Below are 24846 nucleotides of genomic sequence, written 5' to 3' on the forward strand. Positions count from 1 at the left end.
TGTCAACATTATGCCCAGGGGAATATTGAAGAACCTCTATGTCCGAGTTGGTACCTTGTACGCCCCAGCAGACTTTGTGGTGATAGAGACTGGTATTGATGAGAGGGCACCCATCCTAGGGAGGCCATTCCTGAACACCTCAGGAGCTGTCATCTACGCTAGTGCTGCCAAGATCAATTTCTACATCAAGGGAAGGAAGGAGATGTTTTCCTTTAAGAACAAGACTACACAAGTCTTAGAGCAATCCCGACACGAACCAAGGAAGGGGACCAACAGGAGGAATAGAAACAAGCAAATGTGGACTGAGTCAGCTAAGATGGTCACTGCAGTTCAAGGAGGTCAAGATCGTCGATTTAAGTCACCGTTCCTGACCAAAAAGGACGACCCAGTCACCTATCAGCTCCTATTCGGAACCATGCCCCTGAAACCGACATACATTCAGCTCCAGATAGCAGATCAGACATTCCGAAAGGTCGAAGACAAGTACGATCCACCCATCATCCTTGGGAGACCGTTCCTCAGCACCGTTAAAGCAATCATTTACATTGGAACCGGAGCAGTCCACATGCACTTCCCCTCTGAGAAGGTACGCCGCTATTTTACTGACCCTAACTATATAGTTGAAGACTCTAAGCAGGTCAGGACAAGAAGAAGACGATGCAACTGCAACCAGAGAAGGCAAAATCATCAAGGACGGATGGGCAGACTATGAAGGAGAAGTGGTAAAGTCTGAAGACATACAACTTGAATAGAACTGTCCTGAGGAGACCGTAGCACCGAGTCAGGTGTGGAGAGAGAAGATAGTTATACATGAAAAGGAGGCACCGCCGGAACCACCGACTACGCCATCCAGCGAATCCCAGGAGAACTGAGAAAACGGAGAGTCCCGTTCGGAGGACTTAAAAACACCGAACGCCTTGCCAAGAGGTAAACTTGGTAGTTATCTTTTCCTTTCAACTATTTTAAAATAGTTTGCTTAGTTAATCAGGTTTATATCATCTTGAAATGAAAATAAAAATGTTAAAAATAGTAAGCCCCATGTGAGTATGCTCATGGCATAAAACCCATAAGTACATTCACTGTGGTGGCGTGAAAACAAAATAAATATATTCTTGTCCTATAAAAATGAAAATATAAAAATAAGATTGTGATCCTACTAAAAGAGTGTAACATTTATTGAGGAGGCTCAACATGATAAAGGCTAGATATTTATGCTAACACTTAACTAGTTCCACAAAGCTTTGTTGTCTATTTGAGCTCCACAGAATTCAAGGATCAAAGAAGACTAGCAGACGGAGGACATCCTAATCGCTGTCAGGGTGCTGCCGACATTCAAATACACCTCCACCACTTGCTAGCTACATCAGAAGAAATTACGTCAAAAATCCAGCTTGGGGGAGAGCACCCCCATTTATCCAGCTATGTATTCTACTCACGTTTATACTTTACTCTAATAGTAAAAAGATGCATAATCATATAAACCCAAATAAAGATTTTGTGCTTATATATATTTGCTTAGTTTGCTAAATAAATAAATAAACAAAGTTTGCAATAAACCCTCATGATAAGCTCTCATATGGAAATGATGAATAGTTGCTCTGCCATGACTATTTCTTAAAATTGAAATCTCTCTCAAGTTTAGGCATGACTGTTATTAATTAAGATTTGCTCTAAACCTGAACTTGTGGGGAGAGTACTTGATCTAAAGTCTAAGTCGTTAACGGATACGATATGGGAAGGTTGAGCTGTTGTTTATCTGTTCCTAGAGATGCTAGAATTCTGGAGAATTTTATCTTTGAAAATCTTTAAAATGTTGCATGATGAGTTCCTGTATGATGAGAGTTTAAATTCCTACCACAGCCATATATACATGCTTGCTAGAGTTTGAGCCACACATTTATTTTTTACTGCTTATGAGCATTGAGTGTGGTCAAGCTGTGTAGACCCTTAGGAGCTTGTCATGTGGTTAAGTCAAGATTCACTTGCACGTTCACTCATACATGCTACTTCTACTCCGGAAGTACCATCCATATATATCCATTTCCATCTCCAGAACCACCCAAAAATATTCTACTCCTAATCCGGGAGAGAATAGCCAAAAATATTCCTGTTTTTCCCCTGTGAAATAAATGCTCAAGTTATCTTGTTACTACCACTTGCTATATTATCTCATGAGATGAGTGCTCTAAAAAAAAGAAAAAAAAAGAAAAAAAATATATACGAGGAAATAAAAAGGGGCAAGTGCCCGGAACCTCGAAGAAAAGAAAAAGTGAGACGAGAGGTAAAAATGGACAAGTGTCCGATAGTAGAATTAGGGGTACAAGATACCCACCTGAGAGAAAAGAAAAAGAAAACATAGAGCATCTCATTCTCCTCAAAAAGTTTCAAAAGTGCAAGAAAGGTATGTATCCCCTCAAAAGAGCATAAGTAGAATTAGACTTTCACCATTGTTATCACCATCATCACCATACACCATTCATTCGCCACACATGCACATCTTGATTGGACTTATTGACTTGTTCTTTTGGATCCATGGTTTGACTATGCAATAAATGTCTTGTAAGTATGTATTAGCTGTCTCCCACCTATGAGCTCCAGATATCAAAAGCCTTATTAGAGTAGGGTGAGAGAGAAGGCAATGTCACTATGCCTTATACCACAAATACTACATACTTTGAGAGAAGGCATATACCATTACTGCCTTGGTAAGGATCCAGAAATACCACAAATGAGAGACTAGAGAGAGTCATACAAGGAATCTCTGAGTTTTATTTGAAAATCTGCAAAAACCCCAGAGCTATAGCTGATCAAGAATAAGAGACATGGCACTTGACTAGACTGTTCTATCTTTTAACTACTCAAGACAGAAGTGACGGTTACAAGTCCCATGGTGAAAGGTAAATGAGTAAGTTTTAAGTCTTAACAGTTTACTCTAACCAGAGATGAGATCTTGTTTAAACGCATGTGTATCTTTAAGTTATGAAACCACTGCAGAAACTCTTGAGTTCATCTTTGCTCAGGGACGAGCAAAGGTTAAGCTTGGGGGAGCTTGTTGACGGTCCTTAATGCTCACATTTAACCATCAACTAATCATAGAAAAGGATCCAAATGCAACCAACACCTAGACTTAGGGTTTTATCTGACAGAATTCCACGAGTTTTGGTGTTTGTCTATTTCTGCAGGGGGTTATCAGGAAATACGGAAGAAAGGCCCACATGTCGGGTTTACATAGAGATATTAACGTGCCGCGCAATTTTCTATCATCTAGAAGACTCCAGAAGCCACGGGACCGAAGCAGAGGCCGAGAGGACACAGGGACAGGGCGCCCGCCCTCCTTTCTTGGGCGCCCGCCCTCAGCCAGAGTCCAATCAGGACTCTCTTTTGGGATATTGCTCCACCGACCTAAAGGATCAACAATAACCGTTCAATCAATGTCGGTTTGATCCGACGGCCCAGATTCACTTGAAGGGACTATAAAACCAGACCCCTTGGCCCCTGGAGAGCATACCTCTTCTACAGAATCAAAGCTAGGGTTTCAATTCTTCATCCAAGTAGAGAGGATCCCTCTAGTTCTTCTAGTTCTACCTCTAGTTCATCTAGATCTAGTTCTAGTTCATCTAGTTCTAGTTCTAGTTCCTCTAGTTCTAGTTCTAGTTAGTTCTAGTTGTAATCTAGAAAATAGGGAGAGAGAAGAGGAGAGCGGAGGAGGAGCCGGATCTGTCGAATCTTCCTCAACATTGTACTTTTGCAGCAACTGGTTCGTTCTTCATCGTTCTCCAGGTTCTTCAATTCATAGCTCCTGAGTTCTCTAATTACTTTTATTTACATTCAAGTTATTTATTGGATTCCCGCTTGCATCAAGTGCTCTAGTCTTTATAACGCTAGAGTAGTAATTAATAGATTAGACGTGGTGTTTAGTCTTGCGATTACCTGGAATTGCACCCAATCCTACGGATTGTTGTGGTAGCCCTAGGGTAGTGACAGCCCTAATGGTCGACGTATTCCACCACGTTCGGATCGGTGTTTGTAGGACCGTAGTCAGACCTTCCTAGCCCCCTTCTCATCTCTTTCTGTGGTTAGTGCTCTGATGTCCCGATATAGATAATCTTGAAGTAATTCTTGATTCTTAGATCAACTAGAGAACTCTCAGGAAACTTCCTCTCTTCCCACCAAAAATAATCATATAGTTATCCTTGGGCGATCTTGGATCTTAATTAGTACACTCACGTTCCCTGTGGAAAATCGATACTCTGGAATACTCCCGGGTGAAGGCTACATCGGTATCCGTGCTACCTCCTCGCCGTCGTACTCCAGCTCTAGCTGCGCCACCCAGACTGCGACCATGCCAGACTAAGCTCAGCCGCTCTAATTCTCTCATCAACCTGACGCACCAAATCGCACCATCGACGACCTCGTTGCGCCCCTACCTCCACATCGTCGACAACCTGGCTCAGCAGGGCCGTTGGTGTGTGTGGATTTATTGGTTTGATTTGAGGAGTTGTTACCTTATTGAGATAGTCTAATTTGGAGTTGTATCGTACATTGGACTCTCGACTTGTATTCTATTTGGGACAGGAGACATGAGCCAGTTGAAACAGCTAAGACTCACTCGTGGGAAAGAGGAGGCCAGATCAAACCAAAAATTTGGCAGAAATTTTGCCTCTTTAGGGGTAGATAGATAAGATCCAATACTCCCACTTTCCATCAATATATACACAGTGTCGGATCAATCAAATTAGCATTCGGGCATAAAATCCATCATGCCAGATCAAACTTTAGCAAATTGCAAACATAATATATATCCTGTTCTGGCAAACATAAAGATAAACTTATTTTCAGACACTGTATTTTAGTGCCGTCTTATACAGGCGTACATGGGCATAGACATATTATATATCAATGAATATAAAATAGGTACATTAAAAAAGGGATCATCTTCCAATGATCTGTGGAGCAATAATAACCTTGCCTTCAATGGTGATTTGGCAAAATAAAGACTCAGGGGCTGGAGTATGTACCAAGCCTAATCACTGCAATGCTTGCTTTGCCTGCTTTACCCGTCCGGCTGTATGAAGGAGCCAATGCCAGTTGCCATGCCAGCCACCAGCCACCAGCACGACATGGGGATTACTAGGGAAATCTGGCACTGTCACTGGTAGACAGAGCGAAAGGAGGCAGGAAGCCCTTGGGCGGCTGATACATGGGCGAAACTGGGCCACGCGACGCGAGCCTGCAACGAGTGCTTGCCTGCGCCTTTAATTTGCTGTTGCTAGGCAATCAAAATAAAACAAAACAAAAAGAGAGAAGAGGGGTATAGAAGTTTCTTGGGTGATGGTATAGGCTTTCGCATATGATTCTCAGATCCATAACCTGTGTAAGAAAAACAGCTACTAGACGATGCAGTATAACTATACTCAACAGGTCTAGCAATATTATTGTACGGATTGATGGTAACTGGGTAAGATTCGACAGATTAAAGAGGCAACACTACTCAAATGTTATACTTTTGACTGGACGTAGATTGATATCCCACCACTAGCAAACTTTCAGAGACACCCACGATGACTGAGCAACAGTTACAACAAATCCAAATGGAGCTGCAAAGGGCACATCAGGAGAAGGACAAGCTCACACAAGCCGCCACGGCAAATCAAACGGCAACCCCAGCTCACCAAATTGTAGAAGCGAGGTAAAAACAAATGCCCTGTGGACAGAAACTGAAAGCCTTCGTCCAGCCAAGTAGCTAAGCACCAAATCATGATATAGAGGTCCAACTTATTAACCCATAATGAGTCAACTAAAAGTTTTAAACCATAGTACCAGACCATCATCTCAATGGATGACCCACAAGTAGACTGAAGTATCAAGTGCATCACAACAAAGTATTAAGCCCCCGTACATCCCACGAGGCAAAAGACCAACCAAAGTGTATCTCTTTCTCATGAGATGATCAGGACCACAACTGATAAGCTGGGACAACAACAACGGCTAGAAGGCGACACCTACTGCTCGCGAGATGGAGACTGCTGGGGCAGCAGCTGCTGCTGAAAGTGCGGTGGCGGGGGTGCCTTGTAGTAGTATGATGGTGGGTAGATTGTTGAACTAGGCTTCAGGGAAGGCACGCCTGCAAAATAAGTTTACCATGAGTATAATATGGTTTTGATTGTCTTGATTCTCGACGTCTAAAGGTAAAAAGAAAATGAGATATATACCAAAGGAGTACGAGCTTGAAGTAGATGGGTGTCCCTGCTGGTATGGTTGGAAAGACAGAGCCTGGGAAACACCTGCAAGGCACAATTCAAGTCAGTCAATAGTTATTAAAATTTAAAAGTCAGCAAAGGAAGAAAAGTGTCAATGTTTGATGACCGGAGACACGTCATGGGATTATCCGGGACAGTGGCTAGTGGGCTTCGGTGTATGCTAAACTCAATGGTAAATGCAAGATACAATGATTTATACTTGTTCAAGTTGTTGAGTAGTGTAATACCCTAGTCTAGTTAAGTGTGGTGCCTTTGCGTTGGGTTGGTATGATTTGATTGATATGTACAAGGGGGTGCGCCCTGCCTCTCTTTATAAAGTCGTGCATTGATCAAGTCCTAGTCGTTTATGACAGAAGAGTCCTAGTTCTATTGCAGAAATTAACTTTCCTAGTAATCCGAGTAGGTCAGTCCTTCATGTCATGGAGTACATGACACCTTGTCTCATGTCCTCACGAAGACCATGGGCCGGCCCAGGCCCATATCAGGTAGTTGACCATGTAGGGAACCCTTAGGATCCTAGTCCATCAAGCGCTCGAGCATTTTATCGTTGATCTTGGAAGACTTCTTGAATCACCAGGTCTTGCCAAGTAGGAACAAGTAGTATTTGAGTTTCTTCTAAGAGTAGTTATGAGGTGCCCTTCTAATAATCTTGGAAGTGTAGCCCCTTAGCCTCTTACTATTTAGCATAAAGAGTTGGAGGGTCTTGTTTGCAATTCCTTTTGAAGAAATTTGGATGCATTCTCTAAGAATATGTATTCTATAGCCCTAGAGTCGAGATCTAACTACTCAATAGTTGATTGTAGGGCCTTTGTAGACATCCTCGAGGATGCAGTCTATCCGTAGTTGTTGATATCAGTGACTGTAAACCTAGAGAAATAATTTGAAGTGTGTACTAAAAGCAAGCCCCCGAGCCAAGTGCTAGAATCACATGCAAAATAGGACTGACTATGTCCTTGACTGACCCATAGTGTACTATAGAGTCACATGGGTGTAGAGAATCTTGTCCTTTGTTAATAACATGACACATGCAGTCCACATGTGAATCCTTATCTCAACCCACAATGGACTCGTGGACCCGGTTCCGGGTATGTGTATATCATTCTATAAATATCCCTTGATGAGATGTATCCACTGCACCAGCAGTTGTAGTGTTGTAAGACTTAGGTAATAGTTCTTCAAATATGATAGTGGCTAAGATGTTGGAGCCTCCAAAAGTAGCTAGCTATGCTTGTAATCTTGCTTGCAACTAGAAGGATTCTTGTGATAGGGACTAGGAGGAGGTTAGTCCCATGGAGAATAGAATGGCATGTGGTTGTAGCTAGAAGAATGCTTGTGACATATGGATGGTACCGTATCTAGTAGTCCCATGCATGTGTAGTTCAATGTCTGTCCATTGTCGATCAACTACTTGGCTTGAGTGAGCCTAGTCATCCGACTTGGGTAGACAGATGCTAGGAGGAAGCGTTGTTGTTGTCAACTTAGTCAGCTACCCTAGACCAATAGGTGAGGTAAGTAGAGATGAAGATGCAAGTAAAAAGCACCCCTTAAGTCTAGACCTATCCATGAGGCAAGGCAAGGTGACTCCAAAGATGGCCTGCTATAGTAGGACTTCAAGAATGGGTAAGACAAATTTTCGAGTAACTGCATAAGTTGTTGGTCAGCGCTTGATCTTGTTCAATGTCTTGTTTATTGCAGGTCATGGGGCATCTAAAAAGCTCCAAGAGAGGAAGAAAACCATCTCAGCAAAATAGTAAGTGTATTTGCCCAAAGCTTATGTGACTATGCTACTGTCGAGTTTTTAATGGTAGCTGCCATGTAGGATGCTAATGCCAGGACAACATAGTTCATTAACATCCAATGGACTGGTGGTGCATCTGGGGTAGGTTCTAGAGCTAATGTGTTTACGGATGATGCCTCCTTTATGACGCTGGTGATGGGTGCTACCTTCACCTAGACATCTAGTATGAAAAGGTTGACTCTAAGTTTCATGAAGAAAGTGTCCTTTCAATAAGTTGATTGTGCCTTTTGATGTTATTTGTGGTTAATCATGCCCAAAACTGAGTCAAGTGCTTATCTCTGATAGAACTGTGCAAGAGCCGCTATAGGCACCATCTCCACTGCCCCTAGAGGAGCCGTGTCTCTACACCAGCGTAGGTGGCAAGCCTAGCATCACAGCCACAACGAGCCACACTTTGCTAGAAATGGTAGTGTCAGACTTCTCATTCGGTGTTGGGTCTAAGGATGACCAAGAGAACATGCACCTTTGTAAATGTTGTGCTTGTTGCAAGCTTGCATTTGATAGCGCTCATAAGCTGAGGCACGCATTAAGAGGATTATAGAGAAGAAAGCCCCAACTTTGAAGATACCCAACCTTGAAAGCCACACACTCCATTTTATCTGTCCTTATGTGGTTGTTAATGTTTAGTTCATAAGTTGTAGACAATGCCCTTGTGCACTCGTACCACATCTGATCATGTCCTTCTCAAAATAGAAATCTCCACTACTACCCCAAAATCCATCTTTTACTATTTCGGAAATTATTTGATGCAACACCCTTTCTTCATTGATTCCATCACGAAGGCCTGGCACTTTCCTCACCTCCTACCCACCCCATGCTACTATTATCTGTTGACTTAAGCGCACAAGGGCGGCTACCAACGGTTGGCTAAAACACTATTGTTCTTGCTCCTAGTGGGATAATGATTGCAAACTTGACCTCCGCTTACTTGATGCCATGGAAGAAATCTGCCTACTCACCACCTCTGAACTCTTTCCTTGATCTGTTGTAGTGAAGTCTTAGCTTGTACTTTTTAAGAAAGCTCCTCCATTGGAAGAAAAGGACAAAAGTGTGTGCCAAGCTTGAGTGTGATTAAAACACCAAATATTTCCATGCTTGTGCCACTCAGTGCCTATGGAGGAATAATATTCTGGACCTTGAGCATGATGGATGTGCGGTCATTATGCATGTACAAAAAGTGCAAAATATTCTCAACTTCTTCACATACCTCCTTGGCACCGCACGCACACCTGTTTGGCACTTCAATTTGAATTTCATTTACACCAACATGCCCTATTCACCCTTTTTCTGATATCTCCTTTGACATTTCGCAAATGCACCTCACTAGCCTAGGACTCAATGTTTATCAGTCATCTTTCTACAAGTTTGTTGGGCATGTCTCTCCCACCATTTTTTCTATCTTAAAGCAGGCTTTCCACTCCCATAGTGCTGAGCTAGAACATATCAATCACTCATTCATTATTCTCATTCCAAAGAAAGACCATGTTCGTACCCCTTCTGATTTTGGTCCCATCTCTCTTCAGAACTACATCATCAAAGCCATATCCAACATCCTAACCATCTTCTTATAGCCACTCATTCGCTTGCTCATAGGCGAGGATTTGTAAGAGACATTGGAATGATTGATTGTATTCCATGTCTTGTATAGAGGAAAATATAGGCAGCCAGGGTGGCATGCAAGCCAACCACACAGGCACAAGATTACAACTACAATTAAGAGAGAACCTAATATAATTACATTATGCTATCAATCCCTTGTAGTCTAATTACATGGCCATGGCAGCATCATCATCTGGCATCAGGAAAGAAAGGGCAACACATCGAACTGGTGGTTGCATTGTAGGAGACTAGCAATTGGATTGGTGATGGCATCAGATTCAGGGATGAGGCGGGGCGATTGGATCGGTGGCAAGCTTTGGTGCAGAAGTGTAGTAGATCGTAACCATGAATGATACCATGTAAGAGTGATTGGAACAATTGATTGGATTCCATATCTTGTACAGAGGTACATAAAGGAGCCAGAGTAGCATGCAAGCCAACTGCATAGGCACGAGATTATAGCCATAATTAAGGGAGAACCTACTATAATTACATTATGCTAATAGTATCAATCTAGTGTTGATCATGTCAATTCAACCATGGTTTCTCTGACTCCTGGTGTGCTTGGGTGCTCAATCTTCTCACCTCTGATAATCAACAATCTTCTCGGTGATTGGATCATGTGTAGGGGAACAAAGCTTCACCAAGGGGATCCTAATCCTACCTCTTCATCACAATCGCAGAGGTCATTAGCGAGCGAGGCACCGGGGTGACAAGGGCCGAGGGTGGTGATGATGGCCGTGCCTTGTGCTCGATCTCCTCTAGGAGGAGATGAGTTTGAGCCTCCACAAACATCAGAAATGGGCGATGCATCTTGAGGATGGACACCTTGTGGTGGAATTGACCATTCAGGCCACAGAGGAGCATGATGACCATCTACTGATCACCAATCGGTCACCAAACTCGGTTAGGGAGGTGGCCAAGCATTCGAGGCGGCAGCAGTAGTTGGTGATGTTCATGGAGCCTTGACGGAAGTTGCAAAATTGTGTCTTGAGGAGGAGCACGTGGGACTCTCTTTGGCCAAGGAACTCATCTTTGAGATTGCACCAGGCACCACGAGCAGAGATCTGTTGTAGCATCAGCGACTCCTACAGGTCATTGGAGACGGTGCCGTAGATTCATGTCAAGACGTTGCAGTCTGTCTGCACCCACGAGCATTGTTTTCCTGGAGCAGCACGACATTCATACAAATTCACTAGTCGGTGGACGAAACACCGACATGATGGTATCTAAGAGCTTGTATCCAATCACCCATTTCTGAAACCACCTAGTTAAATTCAAAAAAAAGTATGTACTAGAATATAATTGAAATTTAAAATTCTATGTTGGCCATCACTAGGATGATACCTAAGAGCTTGTATCCCATTAGTACTGCATTATTCAGAAATTATGACCACAGGGAATCACATATCCACATACATTCTATGTTGGCCATAGTTAATCTTCTGTAGGGTTATCTGGTAGTTAAAAATGTTCTTTCACACGTACACACATATATAATCATCATAGAAATAATTTATGAAAGCCCATCATATTTTATCTGAGATGATAATATATTACTTACACCAATGGTGTAAGATATTGCAGACAATATATTATTCTATATATACATGGAGCGAAGAATGAATGAAATTTCAAAATAGTTTAATTGCATACCAGAACACTGTTTAGCCGGATCAGCTGACTCCTGCAAGGACAAATAAATTTGAACATATGTAGTGTCAATTAATTTAACAAAAGGAAAAGCTCCAAAGATAGACACATGGTAATGCCAACATATATAGTTCTAAGGAGTAAACTATATATGGATGGTTTAGTTTGTTCAGAGAACTTATACCTTTTGTTTTTCCAACAGACAATCGAGATAATTAAGAACTTGTTTTTTGGAGCGAAATCTGCCATGCGTGTTATGCTTGTATGTCTACAAAATAGAAACATATACAATAGTTAAGAAGATGGAGTTGTCTAAAAATAGTCTGACAACACTGTGGTTAATATGACCATAGAATAGTGGGCATTGTTCTTACATAATGTTTTAATCCCTCCACACATGATTAATAATATTCCATTACTGGACATCCTTTAAAGGAGCAACTTAATTATTGTATTCTCATGTTTTGTAGTCATTTTCAAATTTGTATATGTATATATATAAGCAGAATAGAAAGATTGGACAAAATATATTCACATGTAATGTCTGTTTGTGGTAATAATAAAATAGCTTGGTGAGACAATGTCAAAATTTAAACTTGTCGGTGCCCTTTTCATAATCAGACTACCTAGTAAAATAGCATGGCTAAAACATAACATCAATAATTATACCAGAGATCTCAGTAATAGGACCACAATCACAGGGAACAAATGTTAGTAAGATTCACCATGAATGCACCATAGTAGAGGGTTTTCACAGTAATTAGTCAAGACAATGGATGAAAACAATAAAAATATGTGTAGCTCAGGAACAAGAAGACACAAAGGAATTGTGAAAATTGGTTAGACCAATATGGTAGCATCTCTGTTCCAAATAGATGTTACAAAATAAATGGATACTGAAAGCAAGGATTTAAAGTCCAGTTCTTTTGTCCTTAGGCACCAACTTCTTCCTTGGAGGCACATATCATGTCTTCCATCTTGCATCTTGGGTTCTTGGTAAGCACCTAGTCCATGCTAGAATAGGTGATGTCAGCATAGTGGTGTAACACTCCTCCTTGGAGGCATCACCTTAGAAATTGGCAGGATATCTCAGTTCTGGTATAGCTGTGGGCAATGGTCTTTTGTCTATCAAGTGGTGGCATGTTGGTTTCATGGTCATAGTTTCAATCAACTGGCTGATGGAGTGAGGATGGCTTTAGCTTTGATTCTACTCTTTTTATTATTTTTCTAGTGATTGTAATGTTTTAGTTCACATGTAACTTTGGACATATGCAGGTAGTTGTAATCAGTTTCATCTAATGCATCCTAGGAAGAGGACAAACCAAAATTTCATCCATTGTCTAAAAAAGGGTTCAGGTTGTGCACACACCAATCTGAATATGGATAGATCAATCAGCAAATTGTATTTTGATAGATCCAAAGAAAAGGTTATATAGCCTGACAAATTCCAACATATATGCCCAAAATCATTTCAAGCATTGGAACAGGATGGTAACTACTAATCATAGGCTAGATGAGATGGTGACTTTTTAGCAATGGTGGTCGTTGCAATATAAACTCGTTAAACATGAACACAAATCTCTCTAAGCTCTGATAAAATCAAATACCTACATAAGTGAATAGGCCAGGGATGATGCTAGTTTTGTGGAGGTAATTTTTTAGATAAAGTTGATGGCATGGAGGCTAGGGTGCCTGTGCTATCATAGCTGGCATGTGGAAGGTGACCCGTCAGGGCAAAGTCGAAGCTGCACCACTGACATTCAGAGTTAACTACAAAGGGATATATGTGTAGTAGGTGATGCATGGGTGGAGTTCCTTAGAGGTCTCAGTTTTTGGGATAATAAGTGCACTGGAGTTGCATTGGTTGATTGGCAGTGATGAAAATGTATACATAAGGTTGGATTATTGTATGTCGAGAACTGATTTGATGTTATATAGGCAGGAACAACACTTTCTCAATGCTGAAAAAAGAGACTGAGAGCCTTTCTTTTCTCTCCATATGAACAAGATAAATTGGTTGACCACTCTTAAGTGTCAGGAATTAATTATATGTGCCTCTTTGCAGGAGAAACATATTAGTTTTTAAAGCATTTGATGAAGTATGAACATATTTAGTTGATACCATCATAATCATGCTTTGCTGATTGTTAGAATATAGTGATAATATAAATCTGACTAAGCAAACAAGATATCAGAAAGACCAATGACATTAGATTAGTATAATCCTACCTTTGGTTTTTTTTCCATTGTCAAGTTGATTTGTTGGCGGACCTCATGTTAACACGAAAAGATATATTTTTGTTTATAGAATCTAGCAAACTTGAATCAGCAATGACCTGGGGCACAGCTTTTGAGTGTATATTACTAGATTTTACAGTGAAGAAAGTTACATCCCGGTAAGAAATAATATACAGTTACTAGACAATAAATTTCATATAAACTTTTTGAAGTGTCAAATATGATGATGTTACTAAATCAATGTTGAGTAAATAATTCCATAATTGCAAAAACAAATTATAATAACCCCACATTCCATTTGGAGACATTCATAAATAAATCATTTCTTTTTTACACTAGTAGGTAAGGAGAGATGACATAAAACATCAAACAGATATCAAAACATGGAAAATATTTCATATAAAACAGAAATTGATAGTATAACGAAAAAACTAAGGAAGGAATGAGTCATTACTAAATCAATCCTTCCATCTTCCCTGCAGCTGCGAAGCACCTTCCATCCACCATGATATGCTGGATGCAACAGAATTTGTCTTGGCGTGCAGACAACATGTTCCCCCGGATCCGCTGTAGTCAAGGGCTCAATATCGAGTGGTGTATCACTTGTATTCATGTTCTGTACAATACATGTCAAATGAGAAGGATACAACAGAGATAAAAAAGCTGAACAAGTGCGACATATACTACTACACCCACTGTTCGCCTAAACGGCCGTTTAGACCGTTTAAACGCCGTGTAAACGCTACACAATGATACACCGTTTCCGTTTAATCATCTGTTTAGTCCGTTTAATTGACCGTTTAGCCCGTTTAATGGACTGTTTAGCCCGAATAATGGCTAAACGGCAGGTGACCGACTGTTTACCGTTTAGCGTTTAGGAAAACATTGACTACACCATATGAGGTTTTTTTAGACAACTTGAAAACTCCTGTGCCTCATATAGTATTATCAGAAATTACGTGCATCTGTTTACAAGTGTTCCATCACATATTTCATAGAGTATCATCCATTTAATAAACTCATGGATGCTACAACTGGAGTTTTGGTTGTGTATAGATAAAAATGACCATGAAGTGTATGGTAATTTCTAGAAAAGTTCCAAATGTTGGATTTACGGTGTTGCAGGTGCCAAAGATGTTAGGCTATTTATATAATTTTGGTGCTCAGAGGACGACACTCCATCTAGTAAGTCAGCATTGTTGGGGGCAGTTGTGCATTTTTGGGTGGTCATTTCTTGGCTGTATCCTTAAATGAAATGTCTGCCTCTGAAATTTAGCATTTATTTTGAGAGGCAGCAACATATTTTGACCTCCTCTGCTAATAGAAAAGTTTATCTCCTAAAATCATTATTGTAGTACTATTCAGCGCACTTGCAGATATAATGAGAGGAGGTAAGTTTGTTGAGCTTCCTTGTAAGCTCACCTGGTTTTATATCTAATTAAATAGGTGAAAAGCTGCAAAATGACATAAGACGAAAATATTTGATTAGAGGTCCTTGTAAACCACCACCTAGTTTTATGTTTCCAAGGATGATGTTAGTAGGCTTTCCACGATGGTGTCAACATGAATGGTTCTCTAAATATGATAGACTAGAGTATGCTGAAAAGGGCGATAGGTGGTTTTGTTTATATTGTTACTTGTTCAGAGATTGCAACACTACCGGAATCCCGGCCTTTGCAGCAACCAAGGCACTTGGCAAAGATGTAGGCTTTGCCTAGTGCAAGAGCAAAGACACTCGACAAAGACATAGGCTTTGCCTAGTGCAAGAGCAAAGACACTCGGCATAGATATCGGCTTTGCCTAGTGCAAGAGCAAATACACTCGGCAAAGAATTTCTAAAAAAAATCTTTGCCTAGTGCCCCATCTAAGGCACTCGGCAAAGAATTTCAGGAAAAAAAATAAATTTCTTTGCCTAGTTCCTGCAAGCGGGACACTCGGCAAAGAATTTCTGATTGCCGAGTGTCTCGCCGTGTTAGCACTCGGCAAAGTCTCCATTAACTGTTTGGTCTACGTTTGTGTCACTTTTTTTGCCAAGGGTCACAACGCCACTTGGAAAATATTTTGCCGAGCGCTCAACGAAAAACACTTGGCAAAGTTTTCTCTGCCGATATTTTTTTGCCGTCTAGGCTTTGCCGAGTGCAACACTCGATAAAGCCTTTGCCGAGTGTTTTAGTGCCTTTGCCGTGTGTCTTTGGCACTAGGCAAAGCATCTGAATCTGGTAGTGCAACAAGGGCCAAGGTGAGAAGAATGATGAATTTGTAATACTGAGAAACTATATGAGATGGATTTTTGAATAATTGTATCATATGCTTCATGGAAGAAGGATGATAGTTTGCTTTCACAGGATGGCGGGTGGTAGCAATCGAGGGCACTATAAGAGGTAACTACTGTTGTGATTTGTAAAAATTATTTCATAATTTGTAGTTATTATTGTTATATTCGATGTTATGCATGGTATTATATTAGAGGGACCATATAAGAGGTAACTTTGAGCACCGAGCTTAGCAACCATTTATCATGGCTTCGGCCTTGAATACAACAATCATTTGTGGCATGCCGGGGAGAGTGAGAGGGCATGGGAATAAAAAATAAAGAGAGGCAGAAGAAAAAAGATCAAGAAAATAAAGAGTCACTCTGATCAAGAAAATAAAGAGTTAGGCCCTGTTTAGATTGGAGATGAAAATTTTTTAGGTGTCACATCGGATATGTCGGAAGGATGTCGGGAGGGGTTTTTAGAAACTAATAAAAAAATAAATTACATAGCTAGTCAGGAAACTGCAAGACAAATCTATTAAGTATAATTAATCTATCATTAGCACATGTGGGTTACTGTAGCACTTAAGGCTAATCATAGAGTAACTAGGCTTAAAAGGTTCGTCTCGTGATTTTTAACCAAACTGTGTAATTAGTTTATTTTTTTATGTACATTTAATGTTCCATACATGTGTCCAAAGATTCGATGGGATGGTTGAAAAACATTTTAGGTAGGAAACTAAACAGGGCCTTACTCGTGATTGGAAGAAGTCCTTCCACAGCTAAACCAAAACCACTTCTTGCTCTTGAAGTGACAGGTCTTTCTCAACTTAGTTTCATGGTGATCTAGATCATCAAAGACCATATGGTTCATAGTGATCTAGTTCTGCCACAACACCAGAGGCATCATGTCCAGTCCCACCTCTTCGGGGAGGTTTAGAGACGAACTAAGCAACCAAGAGCTGGACTGGTCTCCCCCATGAGCTTGCAAGGAAGCTTGTAGCCCTAAATCTATTGAATCACAGGAAGTTTGGGGATGTTGGCCTGGATTAGACAGTAGCACATTGCCTAGAGAAAAGATGGAAAGACATCCATCACCGTGAGTCCAGAAGAATTTCTGAGCGTCAGAGAGGCCGCAAGGGCTAGATTCAGGTCTTGCAAGTCGGCGAGAGGGATGTGAGACCATTAGCGAGAGTCTCATAGACATTTTTGTTGGGCTTGTTGGAGTTTGAGAACAAGGCGGGGTATATATCAGCAATGAAGCTAGGTCCAAGCCAATTATCAAGCCAAAAATAGGTGGTTAGCCCATCGCTAACATGAACCTTGGTGAGCAACTTGAAGCGAGGCAGCTCCTCCCAAATGATCTAAGCATGGAAGGAACCAGATGACTGCTCAACTAGATCAATGTCCACCCTGTGTAAGCAACCATAACTTGCATGGGAGAATGTCAGAGCCAAGAAGTTTGTGGACAAATTTCATCAGAAGACAATGATTTTGATCTTCCAGAACCTGGATCCCATGTGATGAGGCAATTCGATCCACGCATTTATCGAATTGTCATCCCTAGTCTAGAGGAATGCCCAATGTCTACTATCAATGGCATCTCTAACAGCCCTTTTTTTGAGGAATCAGATCTCTAACAGTCTTAGCCCTTAGGGAGTAGCATAGCAAGCATGTAAAGCATTGCATGGAAAGTTTATGCCCCACTCTCCAGCCAGAGCTGAGAAGCCTGGACTGCCACCCGGCAAGGTATCTATCAAGGGATCAGACGCGATTAAAGGTTGGCAGTCAACAAACCTAGGTTTATATATATATATGGGGATAAAGGAAGGCGAGGTATGTGGGAACTGAGGTGACAACAGATCAGCAACCCAGGATGTTTGCCATCGATGTGGCCCTGAATCTTCGATGTTCATAGGGATGAACATCGATTTATGGAAGTTGATGGTAAGATCCATGGCCCAAGACAAAGACCTAAGAGTGTCACTCAGAGTACTAATGGCATAGATACCTTCGTCCATAAGAATGATGGTGTCATCTGTATATACTGGAGAACAGGACATGGGAGACAGGTCAATTGGGTGGCATAGAGCCGGTGTGCGCATGATCATGCATTGCAAAACGTTCACCATGACAATAAATAGATAGGGAGAGATAGGATCCTCTTGTTGAAGCCATCGACGGCAATTGAACTAACAACTAGGGAACACGTTAAGTAGAACTGCCCGTTCTGCTAGTGTCGATGCCGGAGCTCCATCAGGAATCAAAGCCACGTGCCTGGGAGGATGGCACCAATGCTACTCTAGTCCACATAATTGAAGGCCTTCTTGAAATCGAGCTTAAGGGCCACAGTGGCACAGTGGGAGCACGTCGTCTATGACAGTAGTTCAGGAGGTTTGCAACATAAACGAAGTTCTCAACGATATTTCGCCCATGAACAAACCCAGTTTGGTTAGCATCTATCAAGGTAGGGATGAGCAGCGGAAGGCGGTTAGTGAGGACTTTGTTGAATAGTTTCATGGGGCAATTTTGAAGGGATCTGAAGGCATTTGCAGTGTCCGCACCCTCTTTTTTAGGGAGAAGGACCAGGAACGTGCGATTCAGCCCATCCATATTCAAGTTGCCATGGAAGAAGGTTTCAATGAGGTGTGTGATATCATTTTTTACAGAAGGCCAGATTGCCCCATTAAAGGAGAGACCGAACTCATCTGGGTTAGGGCTAGCATTTGTGTCTGTATCACATAAGAGAGCATTCAAAATTTCTTCCATAAAGAGGAGGTCATGGAGCTTTTCTAAAGCCCATTCACTGATTCACAGCAGCCTCACGGATCGGAGAACATTTTCAATGTGGCTAATGAGGGGGGCGGCATTGATCAAGGGCATTATATTTATGAGGATCCAAAGATCGGACTCATGCTGGTCAGGGGAACACCATGTTTTGGACCAGCGTTTACACACGAGACAGCACCTTCTTCATGCGCCTAGAGAAATTGTTGCTGGAACCAAAGCGAACCAGACCAGGTGTGCGGGTGGCTCTTGAAATCGTTATGAAGCAGCCAACAATTCTCGAACTGGAATTCGTGTGACTTAGCGAGTTGGGTCAAAATAGACACCAAATGTGGAACATGTGGTCTGAGGTATCTGTCAGTACTTCGCCTGGTGTTGATGAAGAGAGCCCAGCCTTGGCACGAGTCAAGGAGCAGCCCACTGGTCCAAGGCCCAGGAAGACGAACCTGAAGTACTTAGGGAACATTTGGGCTCGCTGAAGAACGCTTGCACACGTGAAAGAGGCTTGGCCTCTGTATCGTTAAGAGGAGAAGGGAATGGAGTTGGGAACATGTCATTGTAAAGACTGAATTTCACTTTTCTGAAACGAAGAACTCCTCCGAGCTCACCTCCTGTTCTTCTTCCTCCCCACGTCTGCATTCTACTTCCTAGTTTCCCCAAATCCCTACTGCTATCCCTTACAAGTGGTATCAGAGGCACCAGTCCTTGGCCTCGATCGATCGTCTGGAGCACCTTAATCCATCGATTGCTAGAACTCCACTGGATTTATTTGGTCTAACCCCGAATCTGATCTGTGAGCTGCAGTTCAATTAGGGGATTCCGTAATTCCAATCCCGGAGTCGCAGTTTGTGGCATGCACCGTCGATCTGGATCCTGCCTCCCTTTCCACCCACGATCAGTATACCCGTCTTCAACGTAGCCGTGGTGCCATGGGTCCCGACCAGAAGGCGCTGCTAGCTGAGCTTGACAAGTGTTTTGCCGCCCAGGAGAAGCATTTCGATGGTTTGGAGCAGAAGCTGGACTCCACTGCGGCATCATCTTCCTCCCGTCGTGTTCGACGAATGGCGCCCTGGTGTCGACGGCGTCATTGACGAACTTCGTATTGAGGTCAACAAGCTCGCCACCCTGAAGCTTGAAGTTGGCAAGATCTCCAACTATATGGAACGCTCGATGGTGGATGGCCCGTCAGCGTCTCCTAGGGTGTTCGCGACCGCGCCCGCCACCAAGTCCGCGTCGGCCCCCGTATAGCCTATCAGGTCGATCCACGATGCCAAGCCAGTCGTCACTCCCAACTTCAAGTCTGCCGGCTTCGGTGACTTCCTCGCTGCCCCGCGCCCACCTGCAGGATCTGCAGCAACTCGGCCCCATGGGCACCGCATCGAAATCGGGAACCGGGAAGGTGCATTCGGAGTGGTCACCACTCTGATTCCACCTCCCGGCAAGGGGTACGTTTCGTTGCCATCCTTCCTCCCCTCATCCTTTGCCATGTCCTCCTCCATGTCCACCACCACCATACCCGCCACAGCCACATCCTAGAGATTATTATGAGTCGGGTGACCAAGGGGGTTCTGGGGGCGGCCATATCGGCAAGCTTCCTAAGTTTGACTTTCCTAGGTTTGAGGGGGATCATCCTAAGCTGTGGATTAAGCAAGCCGTTCATTATTTCGAGCTTTATCGTGTCGAATCCGCAGTTTGGGTGCAGGCAGCCACTATGCATTTGCATGGCTCCGCTAAACGCTGGCTGTCTTCGGTAGAAGATCCACTAGAGGCTATCTCTTGGTCTGACTTTGGTTCCCAGCTGCTGTTGCGCTTTGCCAGGGATGAGCACGAGCTGCTGCTGCGTCGCTTGTTCCAAATCCGGCAAACCGGCCCTGTCAATGAATATATAGATCAATTTGTTGCTCTAGTGGATGACCTAAAATCCTATGCCAAACACCCTGATCCACTTTATTATACTCAGTGTTTCATTGATGGATTACGTGATGACATCAAAGCTGTTCTTCTTGTTCAACGCCCATCTACTTTGGATACTGCTTGTGTTCTTGCTCAATTACAGGAGGAGGCGCTGGGACTCAACAAGCGGCCTACGCGGCGTTTTGATACATCAACTGCTTACAAGCTGGCATGGTCCGGTGCCATGGCTTTCCCTCCACCGCCACCCAAACTTGCTGATGGCAAGATTAAGCGGTTGTCCGACGCTCCTCAAACCTCAGCTGAAGACAAGTTTAGAGCCTTACGAGCCGCCTGCCGTGCCCAAGGTCTGTGTATCCGGTGTGGCGCAAAATGGAGCCGTGAACATAAATGTTCAGAGACTGTGTCCAATTACATCTGATGCAAGAGAGTTTGGACCTGTTTCCTGACAATGAGGATGAGGCTGCCGGTCCATCTTCTCCGACAAGTTCTCAGATTATGATGCATCTATCTGTAGCTGTCGTTGCGGGTGTTACCAGTACCACCCCAAAGACTCTGACTCTCACTGGTGATATTCAGGGTGTGCCGTTGTCTATTTTGGTTGACACAGGCAGTTTCCACACTTTTCCAGTATGGCAGTGGCTCATTCCTTGTCGGGTGTGCATCAGTTGTCTCCAGCCATCTCAGTACAAGTGGCGAATGGTGCTGTGCTGCAGTGTGATTCTCACATTCCAGCTGCTGTTTGGTCAGTACAGGGCTATTCTTTCACCTCCGATGTAAAGCTGTTGCCATTATCATCTTATATATGATCTTGGGCTTTGATTGGCTCTCAAGTTTTAGTCCGATGCAAGTTCACTGGGCACAGAAGTGGATTTCTATACCATATCAAGGTACCACAGCGATGATTTATGGTGATGATTCTGTCTTGCCGGTGGGGTCTATAATTCAGCTTACAGTGATTCAGGTCCAACAATCTGCAGTGCCTGCTCCACTTCTCCCAGCAATTCAGGAAATTCTGACAGAATTTGCTGCTTTGTTTGAGCCACCCGTCGGGCTTCCTCCCAGTCGTGACTGTGATCACTCTATTCCGCTCATTCCTGGAGCTCAACCCGTCTTTATACGTCCATATCGTTATGCACCAATTCTGAAAACGGAAATTGAGCGTCAAGTTTCAGATATGCTACAGCAAGGCATTATTCAACCAAGCTCGAGTGCTTTCGCCTCTCCAGTTCTATTGGTTAAGAGAAGGATCTTAGTTGGTGTTTCTGTGTAGATTATCGACAGCTCAATGCCATTACTGCCAAAGGAAAATACCCGGTCCCTACAATTGAAGAATTTCTTGATGAATTGTCTGGAGCAGCATATTTCACCACCTTGGATTTACAAGCTGGGTTTCACCAAATCCGGATGAAGCCTGGAGAAGAATTTAAAACAGCATTCCAAACTCACTTCGGTCAGTTTGAGTTCCGTGTGATGTCTTTTGGTTTGACTGGGGCACCGGGTACTTTTCAAGGTGCGATGAACACAACCTTGAGTCCATGTCTTGGAAAGTTTGTTATAGTCTTCTTCGATGACGTTTTAATATATAGCAAGACTCTGGAGCAGCACCTTCACCATCTGCGGTGTGTTTTTGAACTACTAGCCAAAGATCAGTGGCACCTCAAAATATCTAAATGTTCCTTTGCTCAGACCTCCATCTCATATCTCGGGCATGTCATCAGTGCAGCTGGTGTGGGTACTGATCCATCAAAGTTAGATGCTATCGCTCAATGGCCGACTCCTGTCTCTGTCAAAGAGCTCCGTTCCTTTCTGGGTCTTGCTGGCTATTATAGACGTTTTGTGCGTCATTTCAGCATTCTGTCCAAGCCACTAACTAACTTGCTGAAGAAACATACATTATTTATATGGACACCGGAGCCTCCCCAACTTTGAGAAGCCCTTCACTATTGAAACGGATGCTTCTGACGCTGGCGTGGGAGCAGTTCTCATGCAAGAGGGTCACCCCCTTGCTTTCTTCAGCAAGGCGCTGGGTCCGAAGTCCCGTGGATTGTCTACTTACGAGAAGGAATTCATGGCAATTTTGTTAGTTGTGCAGCATTGGCGTCCATATTTGCAATTCCAGGAATTTGTCATACTCACAGATCAAAAAAGTCTGACTCAGCTGGCCGATCAACGCCAGGACACGCACTGGCAACAACGGGTATTTTCCAAACTCTTGGGTCTTCAATACCGTATAGTGTACCAACCAGGATTTGCCAACAGAGCTGCCGATGTGTTGTCCCGACACCCAGCTCCTCCAGCAACTTGTGCTGTTATTATCAGCAATCCGGTGCCATCGTGAGTTTCTGCTGTGTTGGCTAGTTACACAGACGACAATCATGCTAAGGATATTCTGACCAAGTTGGCTTTGGATGCTACTGTTGTGCCCTATTATACTTTGCAGTCTGGTATTCTGCGTTACCGTTGGCAATGATCCGGCGTTGCAGCGCCGTTTGATCATTGAATTCCATCCAAGTGCCTGGGGCGGTCATGTATCCCTGTCACACTTCGGCGACTCAAGCAGTGCTTTGCCTGGCGTGGTATGAAAACAGAAGTGCACAATTATATTCAGGCTTGCTCGGTTTGCCAGCAGTCCAAATATGAACGTACCAAAGCTCCGAGATTACTTAAGCCTTTGCCGGTGCCAGAGTCTGCTTGGCAGGTCGTTTCTATGGACTTCATCAAAGGTTTACCTCTGTCCAACTCTAATTGTATACTGGTGATTGTCGATCTCCTGACCAAGTATGGCCACTTCATTCCGCTCCGTCACCCATTTACTGCTGCGAGTGTTGCCAAAGCATTCTTCAACACAGTGTATCGTCTCCATGGTCTTCCCAGCTCTATTATATCTGATCGTGACCGAATTTTCACGAGTCATTTTTGGTCGGAGCTGTTTCAGTTGGCCGACGTGAAGCTTTGCCACAGCACGGCTTATGATCCGCAATCTGATGGGCAAACTGAGAGACTGAATCAGTGCTTGGAAACTTATTTACGCTGCTTCGTTCATGCGTGCCCGAACAAATGGTGTGACTGGTTGACTTCTGCTGAATTCTGGTACAATACCTGCTCTCACTCTGCTATTGGCCGTGCACCTTTTCAAGCTTTATATGGTTACTCTCCTCGTCTTTTGGCGGTCGATCCACTCTCTGCTGAAAATTCTGAGGTGATCACTTGGGCTTCTGGTCGTCAAGCTATGGATGAATTGTTGAAACTCCATCTAAACCGGGCCAAACAACGGATGAAAAAGCAGGCTGATCAACTCTGCTCTGAAGGCACCTTTCAAGTGGATGATTTGGTTTTCCTCAAATTGCAGCCCTATGTGCAGACATCTCTTGCTCCGAGGTCTCATCAAAAGCTGGCTTTTCGTTTCTTCGGCCCCTTCCGTATATCTGCTCATGTGGGTCTGGTGGCATACAAACTGGAGTTACCAACGCATTCATCTATACACCCGGTGTTTCATGTTTCTCAGCTCAAGAAAGCTGTTGGGGCTGCTCATCAGGTAATTCCAACTCTTCCAACTGACTTTGCTTTGCACCTGGCTCCAAAGAAAATCCTTAAGAGTCGCTCAGTGGTGCGTGGTTCCTCCCCGGTGCAACAAGTACTCGTCAAGTGGAACAACTTGTCTGCTGACCTGGCGACATGGGAGGATTATGAAGCTCTTACGCCAGGAGAACCCCCGTGCCACTGCTTGGGGGCAAGCAGTGACCCAAGGAGGAGGGAATGTCAGTACTTCGCCTGGTGTTGATGAAGAGAGCCCAGCCTCGGCACGAGTCAAGGAGCAGCCCATTGGCCCAAGGCCTAGGAAGACGAACCCGAAGTACTCAGGAGACATTTGGGCTCGCTGAAGAACGCTTGCACGCGTGAAAGAGGCTTGGCCTCTGTATCGTTAAGAGGAGAAGGGAAGAGAATTGGGAACACATCATTGTAAAGACTGAATTTCACTTTTGTGAAACGAAGAACTCCTCCGAGCTCACCTCCTGTTCTTCTTCCTCCCACGTCTGCATTCTCCTTCCTAGTTTCCCCAAATCCCTACTGCTATCCCTTACACTCTCGCTAGGGCAGAGAGAGTGATGCCGGGGGAAAAGCTAGTCCCAAGCATCATTAACAAATAATCGATATAGCTATGGAAAAGTAATTCATTCACAGATCTAGCAAAAATAAGTAACTTCTTGATTTCATTAACGTACCTGCATAATTTCACCTCCTGATTGCCGCAAAATTGAGATCTGTTGCATCACTGTTATGCGAGACATCCTTCTAGCAGGGAAATTTGTAGTAATATAAGAGTCTACTTCGAATGGAGCGAG

General features: G+C 43.3%; 1 protein-coding gene across 1 annotated transcript; it reads right to left on the reverse strand.

The window, feature by feature from the left end:
* Positions 5799-24846, reverse strand: LOC110433314. The gene is made up of 6 exons (XM_021455152.1): positions 24727-24846; positions 14003-14164; positions 11495-11578; positions 11314-11344; positions 6213-6284; positions 5799-6124 (listed from the first exon to the last, which is right to left on the reverse strand). The coding sequence occupies exons 1-6, from the start codon at positions 24790-24792 to the stop codon at positions 6003-6005; spliced, it is 537 nt and encodes a 178-aa protein (XP_021310827.1). The 5' UTR covers positions 24793-24846; the 3' UTR covers positions 5799-6002.

Source organism: Sorghum bicolor, chromosome 3 (assembly GCF_000003195.3).
Source record: "Sorghum bicolor cultivar BTx623 chromosome 3, Sorghum_bicolor_NCBIv3, whole genome shotgun sequence".
Lineage (NCBI taxonomy): Eukaryota > Viridiplantae > Streptophyta > Magnoliopsida > Poales > Poaceae > Sorghum > Sorghum bicolor.

Excerpts from the sequence above, each read along its gene's own strand:
- LOC110433314 (XM_021455152.1), bottom strand. The coding sequence starts at position 24,792 with ATGTCTCGCATAACAGTGATGCAACAGATCTCAATTTTGCGGCAATCA. Across the intron at positions 11,579-14,002 it reads AAGATGGAAGGATTGATTTA|ACATACAAGCATAACACGCA; the intron begins GTAATGACTCAT and ends TCTATTTTGTAG. Across the intron at positions 11,345-11,494 it reads GTCTGTTGGAAAAACAAAAG|GAGTCAGCTGATCCGGCTAA; the intron begins GTATAAGTTCTC and ends TTGTCCTTGCAG.